This window comes from Papaver somniferum, chromosome 6 (assembly GCF_003573695.1).
Source record: "Papaver somniferum cultivar HN1 chromosome 6, ASM357369v1, whole genome shotgun sequence".
NCBI classification, from domain to species: Eukaryota; Viridiplantae; Streptophyta; class Magnoliopsida; order Ranunculales; family Papaveraceae; genus Papaver; species Papaver somniferum.
This window is the reverse complement of record NC_039363.1, coordinates 141,560,277-141,579,244: the sequence shown is the minus strand read 5'-3', so window position 1 is coordinate 141,579,244 and position 18,968 is coordinate 141,560,277. Positions and strand designations below refer to the sequence as shown.

The 18,968-nt window shown below is 37.1% G+C and overlaps 2 protein-coding genes across 2 annotated transcripts; one reads left to right on the top strand and one right to left on the bottom strand.

Moving 5' to 3' along the window:
• Nucleotides 1-4,177: 4,177 nt before the first annotated feature.
• On the top strand, nucleotides 4,178-6,268 carry LOC113289579 (cytochrome P450 71A1-like). The gene is made up of 2 exons (XM_026538874.1): nucleotides 4,178-5,243; nucleotides 5,339-6,268. The coding sequence occupies exons 1-2, from the start codon at nucleotides 4,569-4,571 to the stop codon at nucleotides 5,957-5,959; spliced, it is 1,296 nt and encodes a 431-aa protein (XP_026394659.1). The 5' UTR covers nucleotides 4,178-4,568; the 3' UTR covers nucleotides 5,960-6,268.
• LOC113289578 (ABC transporter B family member 11-like) lies at nucleotides 6,199-11,930 on the bottom strand. Its single transcript, XM_026538873.1, has 12 exons — nucleotides 11,282-11,930; nucleotides 11,020-11,074; nucleotides 10,691-10,866; nucleotides 10,357-10,578; nucleotides 9,987-10,225; nucleotides 9,365-9,893; nucleotides 8,959-9,232; nucleotides 7,949-8,811; nucleotides 7,591-7,857; nucleotides 7,189-7,452; nucleotides 6,748-7,041; nucleotides 6,199-6,641 (listed from the first exon to the last, which is right to left on the bottom strand). The coding sequence occupies exons 1-12, from the start codon at nucleotides 11,561-11,563 to the stop codon at nucleotides 6,288-6,290; spliced, it is 3,819 nt and encodes a 1,272-aa protein (XP_026394658.1). The 5' UTR covers nucleotides 11,564-11,930; the 3' UTR covers nucleotides 6,199-6,287.
• Nucleotides 11,931-18,968: the final 7,038 nt, after the last annotated feature.

Below are 18,968 nucleotides of genomic sequence, written 5' to 3'. Positions count from 1 at the left end.
CACTCACAAATCTTCAACATCACCATTAATTTTTCTTCGATTATTATATTCCAAAGTGTAGATCTTTCCATGTTAAACCTTTAAGTCCATTTTTATAATAAAAATTTTGTTATCTGATCTCAAATTTCTAATAGCTAATCCTCTCAAAGCTTTGGGTTTTACAGAATTTCATCCATGATGTCGAACATATTGTACTTCTTTCAGCTACTAATCCATACAAAAATTCCCACATGAGTTTTACTAACTGTTTCTTTTTATCTCCAGGGACATAAGAAAGATTGACATATTCTAAATAGGAAGGCTTGATAGAGTGTTATTGATTAAAACAACTCTACCGAACTTATTTAAGAACCTTTTGTGCAAGTTTATTTTGAAACTTCTCAATAACAAAAACCCAAATTGAAGATCTTCTGCTAACACAAGTATTTGAGTGGAAGATGCTCAATTTTGCAATTGAGAATATCATTCACAACTTGAATTTTTCTGTTTGCACCCACACTAATTGCTACATTTTTTCCTTAAATTGGCAGTCAGACAAGTTATAACTTCAAAAATTTGAAGAATGATAACTATGTTTACTGTTTTTTTCTCCTTAACATCCTAAAACACCAGTGCGTCATATGCAAATTGGAGATGGGATACCCCAATGTTGGAGTTCACTTTGAACCCCGAAATCATATTAAGATCCATTGCATTCTTCATTAACTTAGTGAAGATTTCCGGTCCCATTAGGAATAAGGATACCTTCTCTCCAACCTTTTTTGAGGTCTAAATCTTTGAGATGGGCTTCCATTAATTAAAAAAAAAAAAAATCCTAGCAGAGGAAATGCACCAAAAAATCTAGCTCCTCCATTTCTTCCAAAACCTTGAACTTTATAAAACATGATCCAATATATGCCAACGAACATTGTCAACAACCTTTTCTATGTCCAGTACCACGAATCCCACTTTTGAGTTTTGAGTCAATAAGCTCTCTTCTTATCAAAATGACATTCAAGATTTATTTATATTTAATAAACACTCTTTGAGTTTCAAATATTATCTTAGGCAGAACTTTTTAGGTCTATGATATTAAAAACTTTGCATATAAATTTTATACATGAAAAGAATAGGGTACCAAGTACATCACCAACTTTTCGGCAAAACAATATGCACAAAACCTAATACAATCACAAGCAAGTCAAAGCAAAGAACCTTGATGAAGATTGTATATAAAGTTTTTCTCTTTCTATTTCACGATCAATATATATACATATCCATGTACCTGATTGTATTGAAGAGTTCTTGGATGATCTCAAAAATCAATATCCAAGATCAATCTAGTGGTATCTGAATTCTAACAAGTATAAAACTTGTAATCTATATTTCAAGTTATGAATTCAATAAGAACGAGTCTTTTTTTTTAATCTCAGACAATAATTAAGTACTTAACTATCTAGGTTGAGGACGTATCACTTATGCTATTCTTATTATAAAGATAAACAATATAATACGGGAAATAAAAAATACAAGACACCAGAAATTTTGTTAACCAGGAAAAATGCACCTTTAAAAAGACCTCTGGACCTCATCTAGATTTGAGAACCATATTGTATTAAACCTCTACAGACACTAGCCTACTATCAGACTTCGTACTAGAATGTAGTTGAGACTAAATTAACCCTCCAAACAATTCAGTTGCAGTCGTTTTTCTTATATATCTTGAGCATTGCAAGATTCTACGCACTTGATTCCATTAGCTGAAGTCCTTACATCCTAAGAGTTGCTTCAACCCCAGTGAAGATTTGTTATACCCATCTTCCTCTAACAGATAGGCCTATTTGATTTCCCTTTTCATATGTTTTAATCTAGGTTTGGAAATCTGTTTGAAGTAGACAAAGCCCAGTAAACCTCACGGATCTAGAACACTTACACTCTATTAGCAGAGAAGCCATATCATTAACCACCTCTCAAGAACAATCTAAACAAACCAAAGAAGAGCTTAGATATTCAGCTTGGGAAATCATAAAATCTGAGACAAAGAGAACTTTGTGATTTCAATCTATCTTGTTCCTGATATAAAGTTAGTGAACTTCGATAGCCAGTAGGAGAAGATCTGTATATAAGAATTATTAAGCAAAAAGATAGTCTGACCAGGCTTCACGAATCCCTAAGTGAAGTCTTCAAAGTCATAACCTAGAATACAATTTCATAAAAAACCTAGGTTATAGCGATGATTCTAGCTATGCAACTAGGACACAAGTGTTCCAGGGATTAAGAAATCCTGTTGCAAGAGTCTCTCTATTTATAGATTATCAAGGCTACAGATAACTTGAGATCCAAGTAAAAACTTTCTCAGTTTAGATGAAATTCTTGTTAAGAATTCATGTAAGCATGCAAAAATTCTCCTTGAAATTACGCAGAAGAATATGCACTATGATTCGATTCTGAAACCGCGCACAATGATAGTGCATAACGGCAAGTATGCCTTTAAACTTACAAGCAGAAAACAGTGTTCGATAACACTCAAGACTAAACAATAATCCACAAGACTAAAGTAATTTTGTGAACAAAGTTGTCCTAGAAGTGTTTATGAGAGTTGTATCAAAAGTGAACATAGTCATATAGAATAGTTCGCGACCTTATACTAAAATGGAATTATATAGCTTTGCAAAACACTGGAAGTTCGCGAAGTCAAGCCATACGGTTTGCAACCTTGAAAGTTCGCGAAGTCAGATTCAAGAGGTTTACAAACCTAAACAATTCCCGAACTCAGATATAAAGGGTTCACAAACCAGGTTTACAAACCTCTACAGTCCGTGATTGGATAAGATAACACATACAAGTATATGTACCTTGCACAAAACAGTTTTAAATATCTCATAATTAAATTTTAAATATTCCCAATAGACGTAGACAATATACATTGTTGCTTGAACAATTTCCAAATGATCAACTTGAAACAAAAATAGTTTTTGAACAATAAGTTGTTCTGACTAAGATTGCTAAGGATATACGAACATCCATTGCTTGAATCATATTTCGAGAGTTTAACCAAGACAAGCTTGAACTTGAAATTTCTTCTTTCCAATATTAAATCTACCAGAATCATACAACATAGTCTCATAAGATAGAATGATATATGCCATGAGTAAATATGGTAGATCAGTCTTGACATACCTATTTGTTGATGAAGTTCTCGCAAATGTCTTTATTTGTTATTTCATCTTCAATCTTCGAAGGTTATTTAATGATGTCTGAAACTCAACTATCGTAATCTAATCCTAGTCCGATACGTAACTTTAGTAGACTAGAACTCAAGATATAGTTTTGTACATCTAACATTGACAACAAACTTGAGACAACAAAACTTGTCAGTTCGACCGAGCGATGCTCTAACAATACATACTACTTCCCAGGCTTATGGGTCTAAAGTCTTGAGAAGTGTTCGCATGTTCTTGCGAAGGGATAAGACTAATGAACGAGAAATTTGCTCTCTAATCTATCTTTCTTTTTTGTTGAAATTCAAGGATGACCGCCATATCTATTTTGGAGATAAATTTATGCTAAATGGAAAGCTAAAATCCTATTTGTCATGAAAAAGTAATATTTTCACCCTCCATCAGATATGCTCCTATCTACTTCTGTTAAACCGAACTCGCCCCGAATCCCCCTAAATCCCTCTGTGCCAAAGCCACCATAAGCCTAGATGTTATAGAAGATAAACAATCTGGTTTAGATTTTGTCAGTATCCGGAAAACCTTGTACAGAATAAGGGTGCTCATCATGTCAACTAGATTGTGCCACAGCCCATATACAATGCATTTAGTGACATATGCATGTGTCGCTTTCTTGTTATGTGTACCAGGCACCTATTATTTTATTTATTTTTATTTTTCTTAAAGCCGTGCTTACTGCTTGCATGCTATTCACCGTGTTTGTTCTTTAATGAACTTTGTCTGCTCGGGTGATTCAGTAGTTGTATCACGTTTGAGTATCCTTGATGATTCTGAAAATAGACACGACATTAAAGTACAATATAATTGTTTTCTTTATCTGTTATCTGGTCATGGTTTGAAAAGCAGCCTCTTTACCTGCTTGCTGTACATTGTACTGGTTCGTGCCTTGAATAATCACGGGAATGAAGGTTAGGTAACAAAAAAAAGTCTTCATTAAATGGTCACGCACGCATAGCACAACAGCCACCAGAAGCAGCCACTACTAACTAAATATAAAGTAATGATCACCAACCATATCTTTTTGTTTTGACAATAGAAAGCTATATGGTTATCTATTCTCATCCATTTAGGAAATCTAATTCACAATCATGTTAGAACAACATACAGTCATGTCACTGCACCCAATCATGCTCTCTATCACAACCATTCTCATTTCCTGTGCTGTTATCTACATGTTAAAGAAGCTAATAATTAAGAGGTCTGCTGATAGATCAAACATAAAGCTCAATCTACCACCTTCTCCACCCAAGATTCCAATCTTTGGAAACATTCATCAGTTATCTCCGATACTTCACCAATGTTTTCATCGCATGTTTTTGAACCACTCATGCTTTTGAATTTGGACCACTCATGCTTTTGAATTTGGGTGAAAAACGTATACTCGTAGTTTCATCTGCAGAGATGGCAACTCAAATCGTAAAGACTCATGATCTTACCTTCGCCGATAGGCTTTGTACAAAAGCTGCAAAAATTATGTTTTTTGGTGGAAATAACATAGCTCTAGCTCCATATGGTGAGCAGTGGAGACAACTTAGGAAGTTTTGTGTTCTTGAATTGTTGAGTACTAAGAGGGTCCAATCTTTTAAGTACGTTAGAGAAGAAGAAATATATAAAGTGGTGGAGAAGATAGCCTATTCGTCCAGAAAGGGGGAAATGATTAATCTGAGTGAGACGTCGTTCACTTTGTCTAACTCCATTATAGTCAGGTGTTCACTTGGGGATAACTTTAACAAAGATTACATAGAGAGATTCTTAAAGTTGATTACGAAGGCGACGGCGTTGATAGAGTCTTTCAGTTTTGGAGATTTCATTCCCTGGCTTATATGGATGGATACTGTCACTGGGTTGAACAGGCAGCTTACGAAAACCTCTCAAGAACTAGATACTTTCTTTAACCAAATCATTGATGATCATCACCTTGACGACGACAAAGAAGACAAGAGAAACTTCATAGATCTACTTGTTCTTCATGCTGAGCATGATAACCTCAGCCTCACCAGAGATGCTATGAAAGGAATAATTATGGTAATTAAGTTCTATTCCTATATGTATGTCAGTTTTCCTCTATTTGCTTTCAGCATCATATATATAAATGAATTCGTGGTGTGGTGAATAAACAGGACATGTTTGTTGGTGGAAGCGATACGTCTCCAACTGTCATTGAATGGGCAATGGCAGAACTTATAAAGAATCCGAAGCTGATGAAGAAAGCACAAGAAGAGGTAAGAAGAGTGGTTGGCAACAAAACCAAGGTGGAAGAGGATGACATTAATCAAATGGACTACTTGAAGTGCATTGTTAAAGAGAGCCTACGCTTGCATCCGCCTTTGCCGAATTTGATTTCAAGAAACTCCACTGCTAATGTTAATATCGGAGGTTATGATATCCCACAAAATACAGGCGTTTTCATCAACGTTTGGACAATTCAAAGAGACCCCAAGTTTTGGGACAAGCCGGACGAGTTTTATCCTGAAAGATTTGAAAACAATCTTGTGGATTTGAAAGGTCAAGATTTTCAATTTTTTCCATTTGGGTCTGGAAGAAGAGGGTGTCCAGGTATATCATTTGGACTTGCAGTGGTGGAATTTGCTCTTGCCAACCTCTTGTACAACTTCGACTGGAAATTGCCTGGCGGTGCTAGCGCTGAGGAACTGGATATGACCGAAGGTTTTGGTATCACTGTTAATAGGAAGATACCTCTGCAAGTTGTTCCTGTGTTGTTCCGATCAGCTTCATCTTAGTCTCCCTCTCTATATGCAATATCCATAGAATTACATGAAGTACCAAAAAAATGTGCATTGAGATGCTGGAACTCTAGTACTGTACCCATGGAATAAACTGGAAATGCTGCCTGCATTTTCCGCAACAAAATTAGGATTATGCACACACAGTGTTGAACCTTAAGTTGTAATTAGGATTTGAGTGTGTTCAGCATCTTTGGTTGGGAAAGCTGGTGTTACTGAGTTGCAAACTTTTGTAGATTCTGAATGCGTGAAAAGATAACTACATGTTAACTTATTAATATCACCATTGGATTATTAAGAAGACAAGAATATGAGCAGAATATGGTTAAGATGCACCATCCATGTTTAGTGCTACAAGAGATGCATATATTCCATCCTCCATACCCATTAAGGTACTATGATTTCCTTCCTCAGCAATTATCCCATTTTTTACAACAGCAATTACATCAGCATTCTTAATTGTTGTTAACCGATGTGCCACCACAATTGTCGTCCTGTTCACCATAACTCGGTCCAATGCATCTTGAACTACTCGTTCTGATTCTGAATCCAGTGCACTTGTTGCCTCGTCCAGTAATAATATCTTTGGCCCTTTAACTATGGCACGCGCAATTGCGACTCGTTGCTTTTGGCCACCTGACAATTGGACTCCTCTCTCCCCTACTATTGTATCATACCCCTTCATTTGGTTGTAGAAAATTCAAATGATTAGATGAACAAGTTACTAAGTTACAATTAGAATTCCACTTATTACTGATACACTTGGCAAGATTTAGTGTTCTAACCTTTTGTAACCCACTTATGAAATTGTGGGCATTTGCTTGTTTTGCTGCCTCAAGAATCTCTGCCTCCGTTGCAGTTCCTTCCTTACCATATCCAATGTTGGTTCGGATTGTGTCATTGAACAACACAGGTTCTTGGCTAACCAACCCCATCTGTTGTCTCAACCATCTCAATTGAAACTTTTGAATTTCAATACCATCTATTCTAACTTGGCCAGAGTCAGGATCATAAAACCGCTGCAATAGTGATATCACTGTTGATTTTCCGCTTCCACTTTCTCCAACCAGGGATATCACCTAAGATTGCATACAAGAAGCAACTTTGTCAACAAAATGTTAACCAAGTTAAACATGTGAATTGTGATGCCTTCGTATATGAGTTGCAACACACTTTAAAATCTGGTATGTTGAAAAGAAAATAGTAAAAGATGAGTCAGGTACTACCTTGCCAGATTGAATAGTAAGACAAAGGTCGCTGAATATCTGAACATCAGGCCTTAGAGGATACTTAAAACTAACATGTTCAAACTCAATTTCACCCTTCAAAACTTCAAGTGTAATTCCAGAGGCATCACTCGAATCTAGTTTTGATTTCCCGTCGAGAATTGCAAAGATGGATACAGTTGAAGACTTAGCTTTGCTGAAGTCTGGTGACATCGAACTTGACTGGGAAATTCCAATTGCTGTCATAGTGAGGACAAGGAAAACCTATAAAGCAAATGTAATAAAACGTTAACAATCAAAAAACCCCTTAACATAGCTTATGATCATTGCAAAACGCAGCAAATGAAATACCATATGGATAGAGGAAAAATATCTGTTTTAGGAGCTTTAAGAAATACATACACGGAAAATTTCGGGAAAGGTTATCTTGCCATCCTCGAGTAGTTTTGCTCCAGCGTAAAAGCTCGTAGCATAGACACAAAACAACAAGAAAAAGGAGATACCAAAACCGAATCCGCTAATTAAACCTTGCCTTATCCCTGTCTTCCTTAGGCCAATACATTTGTTTTGGTACAATTTCATCACCTTCTCTTCAGCACAAAATGAAGCAACTGTTCTGATATTCCCTACGGCATCAGTGGCAATTTGACTTGCTTCTTCATACATCATCTGCAATTAAATCATGGAATGCTTAGACCAATACCACACTTTTAGGTAAGCCCCTAACTCTACACTTTGTAGTTGTCAATAGACTGACTACCTTTGCATTTGCACCAAATCCTTTCATGAGCTTCACTTGAACCCATGCATTCAGTCCTATCAACGGTAGCAAAACAAGAACAATGAGTGCCAATTGCCAGTTTGCTTCGAATGCAACACCTATACCAACAACTAATGTTACAATGTTTTGAATAAGCAGCCCAAGTGCATCTCCAACAAGATTGCGTACTGTTGCTGCATCTGCAGAAAGCCTTGTACCAATCATACCACTAGAGTGTTCGGGATCATCAAACCAACTAATATCCATGTAAACAACTTTCTTGAAGCACATTGAACGAATACGTTTTATTAAACTACAACCAGCCACAGCAAAGAAGTATGTTCTTGCCGGGGATGCCCCAAAGGATACAATGCCAAGGCCGACGAACATCAATGCCCAAAATCTTGCATCCCTCCGAAGCTTACTTGGAGGTTCATAAAATGTAGAAATCATACCAGAAAACATTACGGCAAAAGCAGGAAATACAATTCCATTGATCACTGCAGCCACAACACCAAGCAGTAAAACATGGAGCTCTGGCTTGTTAAGGTTGGCAAGACGACGAATTGAAACTTTTTGATCCTTCTCTGTAATTGGCATTTGTGATTTTTCTCCATGAATGTCGAGACTTTGGCGTAACAGAGATCTCTCTTGGACACTAAGGCTTGAAGAAGGGCGCATGTCCCCTGTTGATCCTCTACTACCGTATTGCTGGAGAGACATGAAGTTTCCTGATTGCCTGTCAGACTCCACACTAATTTCTGGTTTTACTGTATCAGTTTCTGAGTCTTTGTTTACTTCTTGCAAGCTTACAAGCTGACCGTAAGCCCCATCAGGATCTTTAAGGAGCTCCAGATGTGAACCTTAAAAATTTATTTATAAGAAGAGCATATGACGTCTCAGTAAGAGTTCAATTCTGTGCTCTTATGCACATAAGAAAATAAATGAGCCACACAATTTCAAACCTGAAGGGATATTATAGCTAGAAGTTTTCTTGGTTGGATAACTACCTTTTTCAACAATATTCCCCTGATGTATGACCACAATGGTATCTGCATTCTTAACCGTGCTCAAGCGATGTGCGACAATGATAGTGGTTCGGTCCACCATTACCCTATCTAGAGCTTCTTGCACAATTCGCTCAGACTCCGTATCAAGTGCACTTGTAGCTTCATCTAGAAGTAGGATTTTCGGGTTTTTCAGAATTGCCCTTGCTATGGCAATTCTCTGTTTCTGTCCCCCTGACAGCTGAGTCCCGTTCTCACCTACTAACGTGTCTAGACCCTGAAATCATGATACCAGCAATGAAATAATTCACATGTAAGTCAACTTTGAAGTACAAATACTCGTGTACTATTGTTCAGTTTAAACGTGTGTGTGTTTGAAAGTGAGCGAGAGAGAAAGAGAACGAAGAACCTGAGGTAAACTCTCTATGAATTTAGCAGCATTGGCTAGCTCAGTTGCATCTCTAATTTCTTCAAGAGTTGCATTTTCCTTTCCGTAAGCAATGTTATCTTTAACGCTACATGTAAGGAGCACAGGTTCCTGGCTGACAAGCCCAATTTTCCCCCTAATCCATAAGAGTTGAAACTCCTTCAAATTTGTACCATCTATAAGAACTTCACCTTCTTGGGGATCATAAAATCTTTCTATCAGACTAACTACAGTTGATTTTCCACTTCCACTTTGCCCAACCAAAGCATAGGTCATACCACTTGGTATATATAAAGAGAATCCATTAAATATTTTCTCGTCTGGTCTAGTAGGATAACTAAAGTGAACATCCCTAAACTCGATATCTCCACGAATATCATCTAAAATTCTCCCACTGGCGGTGTCATATGCATCAATCTCTGGCTTCCTATTTATTGTCTTGAACACCTTAAAGGCTGCAGCTTGTCCAGCGGCAAATGCACCCAGGCATAAAGATGACTTCCCTAAAGACCTGAAATATCGATGAGTCCAAAAGCTTCAGGAAATGCATTCTCGTCAGAAGTTAAAATACTGCTAGTTAAGGAAGATCCATAGAGTAACTTACATGGAGCCACTCAATAAAGCAACTATAACATTAATGACATCACCGCCCATGTATCCTTTCTGATTAATCATTTTTGCACCAAACCATACGGCTAAGGCATAAGAACAATAAAGAACGGAAAAAGTTGAACCAAGGCCTAACCCAGCAACTATCCCCTCCTGAACACCAGATTTGTAAACCTTTGTCAGGGACTTGTCATACTTAACGATAGCTTGATTCTCCCCAGTAAATGATGCAACCTGTGGATACAAATTGTGCTGGTGAATCACATAGGACAACAATGTACAAAATTCAAACTTACAGAATTCAGCAAGTTTAAATTATTTAAGCGACTCTGTGCCATGGAAACTTGTGGATTAATGCTACAAACCGTTCGAATTGAGCTGATAGTTTCTTCTACAACAGTTCCTGCTTGCAGATAGTCAGCTTGTGCACGAGATGCTTGCTTGCGTATTAAAATGGACATAGACATGGCACAAATTGCAAGAGGAGGAATAGAAGATAACATGACAAGTGTAAGAAGCCACCCTTTAATGAATGCAATGATAAAACTAGCAAGAAATGCTGAAATCAGCTCAACAAATGTGCCAGCCTGCAATTTCCAAAGAGTTTAATAATTAATCACCAACTTAGTTTGAATCTTAGATGTCTAAATGATGCTTTTAAATTTTGGGTTCATCTATCCATATTTAAACAACTTTTACCTTCTCGCCAATAGCATCTTGAATGAGAATAATGTCACCAGACATTCTCCCAATAACTTCTCCCCGGGTAGTTTCCTTGTCAAAGAAAGCAATTTCTTGCCTCAGTATCATCTTCAAGTACAAACCTCGTATTCGTACTGCCTGTCTCTCCCCTGTGATCATCCAGCATGCCACCTCTAGCAAAATATCAAATTTTAATTTTAGTTTCATAGTGTAATTGCTCGACTTCAAAACTTTTATACTGATCCTATGCATGTTAGCTAATTATACTCGACTGTTGTTAACTATATTATGTACAGATAGTGCATACATGAAATATACAAACTTACGGAAGAACGAGGCCACGCCAGATCCAATTCCGAGATAAACAAATTGCATTGCTATCTGAAGACATTAACAAGTGATAACTGTAACTAGTTGGCAAACATTTAGTGCTCATGGTATCGATCTACCCGTAGAACATGAGTTATCGAACGACGGAATTTAGTGCTCAAACATATGAACTTAAGCACATCTAAATTAGACACAACATAAGACTTTTCAATTACTATACATAAATTCCATATCTTTCAAACAGAATTAGAGATATACCTTTGAAACTTGTTTAAGTACATCGGAGCCATCAGTTGACGCAAAAGAGTTAATAAGTTGTCCACCGAGAACAGCCATAATGGGCATTTTCCAACCATTGATAAATGCTGAGATCGTACCAACAACCATTAAAATGACATCTTTAGAGTCGGTAAATGAGAATAGCTTGAAAAATGGAACAAGATTGGTCATCAAAATCTCTTCCTTTGCTTCTTTAGTAGTCTTATTCTCTGAATCTTTTTTGTCATCATCAATGGTGTTCCTTAAGCTGTTATCACCCATCTTTGCTTCTAAAAAAAATTACATGCCACAGCAATCTTTTTGATGTTGATAAACTTATAAACTACTCAAAGTTTCAGGTAATTAAGCGATTCTACATTTCAGAAGTGAGTGGTTGACTCTTAGCGAAATGAAAATTGGATTTTGTGATTTTGAGCATGAACCCAGTAAGTTTCCATGATTTGGTGGTAGATTTGAGGGCAATTGATTCGTGCTGGGATTGATGGGTTTGAAATGGGCAAGGATAGTACATTAACGTCTATGCTGAAAGGGACCTTCCAAAAGGAAATTGATTTTCTTTTCCTAGCTTAAATCTTCTTGGAGGGTTGAGAGGTTCACAAGCCTTTTGGATGAGCCGTTTTGAGAGATGTTTCTGTGCATTCCTTTAAGTCTCCGTCATGTTTCATTGGGACCAAATTTATTGAATGTGAACAGTTGGAACTTGGATAGGTAGTAAGACATCATCTTTTTTATTTATTTTTAATATTTGGACCTTGCATTCAATAAGCTAGTACAGCTTGCAGGTTCTTGATTTTGCTATACAGTAAAATCTTTTCGAATCGAGAATCTAGCGGTAAATAAAACCTAGATTTAGCATTTATATAGTTTCTTTTACGATCTTGTTACAGGGGCGGCAAGTTTCATTAGAGGTGCGGCAAGTGTGATAGCTATGTCCCTCTTATTGGTTAGGAGGTGTCTTATAGCGGTTGTAAATTGACTAGATTACTCTTTTCACCTTGAATGGACTAATTTATCCTTGCTTTTTTGGTTGAAAATACTGAATTGTCCTCCCCTATCTTTAACCTAATAGAAACTGAAAATCAAAACAGTTTTTTTTTCAACTTCAACTTCATCTTCTCTTCTCCTCCTCTCCACCATTAAAACTGATTTTTCATCGTCCTCTTCGATTAATCGGTGATTTGAAAAAACTGATAATCGTTGATTGAAAACTATATTAGAGATGCCGAAGAAGAAGGTTGACGAAGATTGTAGCCGTTCTAATGAACCAAATCCTCCATTAGGTCAAGAACATCAATTTGAAACTCCTCAACCGTCAAAATCAAGCACAATGACTTATTTGAGGTATGTTTCGAAAAACCCAGTTAGGGTTTAGTCTATTGTATTTGATTTAAGTTAGTTTTGCATCAAAAATTAGGGTTTTGGCTCGAAATTGAAACTGGAATTTGTGTGTTGCATGTGAGTTACGGTTGGTAATAACCCAGATACCAACCATAACTGTATATTTTGATGAGCTTACGGTTGGTAACAACCCAAATACGAACCGTAACTTTTAAGTTTTGAGAATTAGGTTAATGTACGGTTGGTATCGAAACCTTAGTTAGGAACCGTAATTCCTTCTGTATGTTTCAAACATGTTTTATGGTTTATATTTTCATCTCACTTACGAACCGTAATTGTGTTACGGTTTGTAACTCAATTAAAGTTACCAACCGTACATCATCTTGTATGTTAAGAATTTTTGAAGTAGTGATGTACTGTTCGAAACTACAGTTCACTTACCAACCATAGTTCAGTTACGGTTGGTCTCGATTCATTACTTAACAACCGTAATTGGTTACTGTTTGTAATTGATGTCATATTACGAACCGTAAATTAACCTACTCACCAATTTTTTTGTGTTTTGTTTTCTATATTATTTGTTCTACACTTAGTTAATCAATCAATTATAATGCTTGTGTAAGAATCCTGATAGGGTGAAGAAAAAAAAGAGAAAATGACCCCGATTGATCATACGCCCACCCCTCGCGGAGACAAGCATTTAGGTGTAGAAAATAGAGGTATCCACAAGAATGAGAAGAAGAAGAATAAGTTTGAAATTAAGTCGAGGGAACAACCTACGGCTGAATCTGGAGTTGAGTTAGAAGGAGTGGAACATAATGATCAAGAAGAGGTCGGAGTCGAAACTAACCTTGAAAGCAACGAAAATGAAATTGTAGAGGAAGAAACTAATTATGATGAAGATGAAGAAGAATCTAAAGAAACCGATGATGATGGAGAGGAGGAAAAGGAATCAAATGATGAAGAGGAGGAAGAGGAATCAAATGATGAAGAGGAGGAAGATGAAGAAAATGATGAACAAAAGGAAGAGGAACAAAATGATGAAGAGAGAGAAAATACCAAGGAAAAGAGGTAGTTGTAGCTACACCTCCAAGGAAAAAGAAAGAAAAGAAGCCGTGAAAGGAGCCTGCACCGAAAGGGATGCATATTCCTCACGACAAAGAATTGTTGTTTCCACCGAAGAAGAATAAAAGACCTTGGGCCGAGGCCCCAGGTAAGTCTTCAATCTTATTTGGTTATACCGGTTCCTGGTCTGCAAAAGTCTGTCAGACAAGGGTATGCTTTTTGTTACTTTTATTAAAACATTCATTATTTTGATACATTTTGTTTGTTTATTTCAGTTCACCATAATATGCTTACATATTTTTGTATATTTGTTTTCTTAGGACCACGCAAGATGCATAAAAATTGTTGAAGCGTCAAAGGGCTAAACATTGGTCATTAAGTTAAGAATGTGCTTCGGTTCGCAATCTAGTGGCTAGTACAAGACTAGGGCCTGGAATTCTTCATTTGCAATCGGAGTATGATAGTGTTGTGGTCTCTGCCTTCAGGGAATGATATTTGCTTGAAACCGATACGTTTCATCTTCCATTTGGAGAGATGACAATAACACCGGACGATGTGAAGCAAATTACTGACCTTGAAGTTGAAGGACAATCTGTGTTTGAAGGTTCCGACAATAACATGTCTTGGACTGACATTTACATCCTTGTTCAAGAAACACTTGGGTGGGAGAAAGATGAAACTGAGATGGAGTTTCAGTTGGCTGGTGGTGACCCTGCTGAACCACATAAACCAAAAATCATCAAAAAGCTATTGTCGAAGAATTTGAGGACCAAGTTTGAAGGAACAACAACAAAGGAAAGGGCAAGTGAGATGATGGATGAAACAAGAGTTAGGCGTACAGCCACATCGTATTTCTTATATTATCTTGGGACCGTATTCTTTCCCGATACTCGGGAAATAGGGTGAATGTTCATTACCTACAACTGTTGAAGAATTTGGAAAACATCAAAAAGTATTCGTGGGCCACTGCAACCCTTTCATATTTACTTGACAGCCTAAGAAAGGCCTCTAGGGTTGGAGCTACTGAAATTGCCGGGAATGTTGCGCTTCTAATAGTAAGTTTGGTTAGAGTTTTCTTAGTTTGTTATATTTTTAGTCATGTGCCAATTGTTTATATTTAATTTATTTTTTAGGCATGGGTTTATGACCACTTTCCGAGACTGAGACCTCCTACTGAATGAGAAGAACATGATTATGGCCCTACGGGAAAGAAGTTCAAGTTCACTGGCAGACAACTAAGGAACAAAGAGGAGAAGCTCATTAACATGAGGGAGCAAATAAATGCTTTCACTGATGAAGATGTTATCTTTGACCCTTATTTGAGGATTGAAAATGAAGTTGATGTTCGTAGGTTCACAGAGATCGCAGGCTACAACGGACCATTGTATCATCCCACATGTTACGTTATGACAAATCCTCGCCGAACTCTACGCCAAATTGGTCATATTCAACAAAGGGTTATCAAGGAAAACTTCAAATTATCCAAGCAAGGATCCAAGACAAAAGGCACCAAAATTATACTCAACTATAGCCCAACTCCAACGGTTGATGTTTGGAACAACCGCCATCAAGAAACATACCAACTCGCAGCAGGAGAGGCAATTCCTTGTAACAACACGAAAGAAGCCGTTGATGATTACATGTCTTGGTATTCTCATTTTGGTCATCCATATGTGATCAATAATGATATGGAGGCCCAGACATATATTCAAGTGGTTATTGATCAAAGGACAGCGGTCGACGAGACTAAAGAGAAAAAAGGTCTATTTGGTTTGACTTGGAAGAAGCTATATTTCATGTCGGTACGTAATTTTGTTATCCTCATGACTTTGGATATGAATATTAGTGATTATTATGAAATAATCTCTTAACATTCTTTTTGATATGTGAATAGAAAGAGCGAGGAAAAGCTTTGGCAAATAGCATGACTTCATGCATCCGTTGTAATGGTGTGATTAAAGTTCCTCAACAAAAGATCTTGCAAGAGAAAATAAGGAACATGCATAATCCAAACATGGAAGAATTGTATGAGGGGTTGGTCACGGAAGAAAGATGCTTAAAGAGGAGTAGAAACTCTCTTGGAGGTGCGAGTAGTAGCCGTCGTCAACCTTCACCTTGCAGCGAAGAGACAAATGATGAAGAGGAGGTGCACGGTGTGGGCACTAGACAAAGAGGTGGTCGTGGTCATGGTCACGGTAGTCGTGGTGGTCATCTTGATGGTCCTAAAACTCGTGGTGGTTGTAGCACCAACAAAAGGGGTCATGGTGGCCACCATACTTAGTTATGGATTTATCTTAGTTGTGTGTGGTTAGTTATGAATTTCGACTTATGGATATTATGACAAACTAATAGTTGTATGTTAGTTATAGATATTAGTTTATGGAATTTAACTTATGAACTTATTTGTATTAGTTATGGGTTTGAACTTATGGATATTATCTATGAATTTGAAGTTATGGATATGTGTTTGTTTGTGACAGTTTTTGTTTGACAATTTTAAGTTACAAAGCTAATTACAGTTGGTAACTAATTTTTGTTACGAACCGTAAATAACACTGCAACCAATATTTTTCACAAACTTTAGTTACGGCTCGTAACTAATTATCGAGACTAATCGTATCTTAAGTTACGGTTCGTAACTCTTTCACCTTAATCAACCGTAAAAACCCTGGAACTTATAGTTTTGGGATCTCACCAATTACGGTTCGTAAGTATTTATGTAACCAACCGTAACTCTGTATTTTTTCTTTTTGGCAGAGTTACGGTTTGTAACCTACGCAGGTAATCAACCATAACTCTGGAATTCAGTTTTCTTCAGAGTTACGGTTTGTAACTTCTAAACAGTTTCCAACCGTAACTCTGGAATTCAAAATTCTTCAGGGTTACGGTTCATTTGTTGATTGTAGTTACCAGCCGTAACTCTACTTTTCCCACAAAAAAAATAATTGTTTGCACTGACATGTCCTTGTGCAATTTGAAAATATAGCCATTGAAACCTTCAACAACTTCATTTTCAAAAAATAGATCCATTATTGAAGAATTATATATATATATATGATTATCCTCCTTGCTAGAAGTTACACCTCCACATGAATCATCTCTTACCTTAAACTAGATTATGGCTCCAAACTCTGAATTCACTTTGGAAGAAGATTTATGTATTTGCCGCAACTTTATTCTATGTTATCCAAAAAGAGGAGAAGAACGACGTCTATGTGGTCTTTTGAGTACAAGTTATTTGAGAACTCTTTTTGAAAACTTTTGTTCCGAAACAGGTAACCCTAATCACCGCGATGGAATTATGTTGTACGTTCGATATGGAACTATTCGGGATAACGTTCAAGAATTTATGACATTAGTTCGTATTATGGGTCAAATACGATTAAGGGGTGAAACTGACGCTGAAGTTTTAGAGAGCTCTATTCAAAAATGGAGACGATGGAAAAGGTCGAATTTTCAATACTTACCTCATTTCAACATCCTTAAGGACTTCTATCGCACTCGTAGACCCGGTTATTAGTATCCTTTTAATTCGCATGAATGAATGAGTTGTAATGTCATTTATGTTTGTAATGGTTTAATGGTTGTAGTGTTGGTTTAGTAATGAACATGGTTTAATGGTTTTAAATTACTTATAATTGTTTTGTATTTGGTGTCAGGGTCAGTTACGGTTGGTAACGGTATTATCGAGACCAACCGTAAATGACAATGACAGTTAAAATTTGTTTCTGAAGCTAGTTACGGTTGGTAATTGAATCTAGTTACCAACCGTACATAACCCTGAAACCTTGCCTCATATGGATACTAGCTCCACATACTTGGATTTGATATATATTAATTGAACAAAATACTTCATTCATAACGTGAATCAACTAGATATGATATTGTCACTTTTAATCATATCACATTTAGACCGATGAGAAGTGCAAAATGCTATGAATATGACCTTCATTGTGCATCTTGACGTTTCACCAAGACTTGAAAACATTTAAGAATCTTATTCATCATCGGTCTTAACTATGAATTGCTTCGGCATAGACAATATTATGGCCTTACATAATTCAATCCTTTTCTCAAATCGATTGCACCAAGTCTAGGGGAGTTCACCATCACAACCAAATTCCCTCCACAATGGAGGTAACAGGCTTCCTTCATGCAATCGGAGGCCGATGTAATGATTTCCTTCCACGTGCCCTATGACAATTGTTTTTGTTATTGACAAATCTTCGTCGAACGGTATTCTTGTTGGTGCAAATGTATGGCTCATGTCTCTGGATATTAAATGAATGACGCAATTGAATGCGTTGGCGAGTAGTTGGCCACATATAGGCATGCGCATCCAATATTGGCTTATCAAACATATATTGTCGGTTAACCGCCTTTCCATTTCCACGAAGCTCTCATTTAACACCTCATCGGTTTCGTTTCTTTCAACTCTCATCATCGGCTTATAGAAGTCGCGGCAACAACGTAGTTCCATTAAGCATTTTTGCCTTACGTAAGTAACTTGGTCACAACCCCACCCTTTCGCGTCTTCAAAGGGTCCAAGTTGATCCATGAAGACGTGGTAACCACAATTCCCATCACCATGAACATCCTCCGTGGCCTTGATATAACCACGAATATAGTCGGGGAAAAAACGAAGGTAATATTCATAGAGAATGTAATGGTTCCGGCTATATCGACCATTCTCGTCTCTAGGTGGTGGTTTAGGCACTCCTTTTAGATGAATCGTCTCCTTCTCCTTCTCACCACTTGACGTAATTTTTTCAACCATCGGACTCTTTCCATTGTTCCTTGCTAATTGTTTAACACCAACTTTACCAACAAGTCATTTTATTGAACTATCTTGGGAGGAAACCTCGGGACCGACATTGAAACCTTTACCTTTAAATCCATCATCTTTTTTTCCAATTTCTTTGCAACCATTTCCTTTAACTAAAACTTTGCTTCTTTGTAGTTCTTTGGAGCGAAATACCGGACCTTTTCCTTTAACATCAATTTTGCTTGTTACACTTTCTTGAGTAGGAAGCTCGATACATTTTTGTTGTACATTTCGACAGCTTGGTTCTCCTTTATCCTCTTGACCTCTTTTTCATCTGTTTCTACCTTGAACATCATCCTCTTCCATATCATCCCACGCTTCATATTCCTTTCTCAACCATTCACAACCCGAAGAATCTCTTTTCTTTTATTCTTCCGCCAATTCCCTTGCTTTTTTATTTCCTACGTACCTCTTTTTTTTGGTAGGAGGCCTCCCCTT

Coding starts and splice junctions, on each gene's coding strand:
- LOC113289579 (XM_026538874.1), top strand. CDS start 4,569: ATGCTTTTGAATTTGGGTGAAAAACGTATACTCGTAGTTTCATCTGCA. Junction 5,244..5,338: donor CTATGAAAGGAATAATTATG/GTAATTAAGTTC, acceptor GTGAATAAACAG/GACATGTTTGTTGGTGGAAG.
- LOC113289578 (XM_026538873.1), bottom strand. CDS start 11,563: ATGGGTGATAACAGCTTAAGGAACACCATTGATGATGACAAAAAAGAT. Junction 9,894..9,986: donor GCTTTATTGAGTGGCTCCAT/GTAAGTTACTCT, acceptor TCGATATTTCAG/GTCTTTAGGGAAGTCATCTT. Junction 7,453..7,590: donor CCTTTCCCGAAATTTTCCGT/GTATGTATTTCT, acceptor TTTGCTTTATAG/GTTTTCCTTGTCCTCACTAT.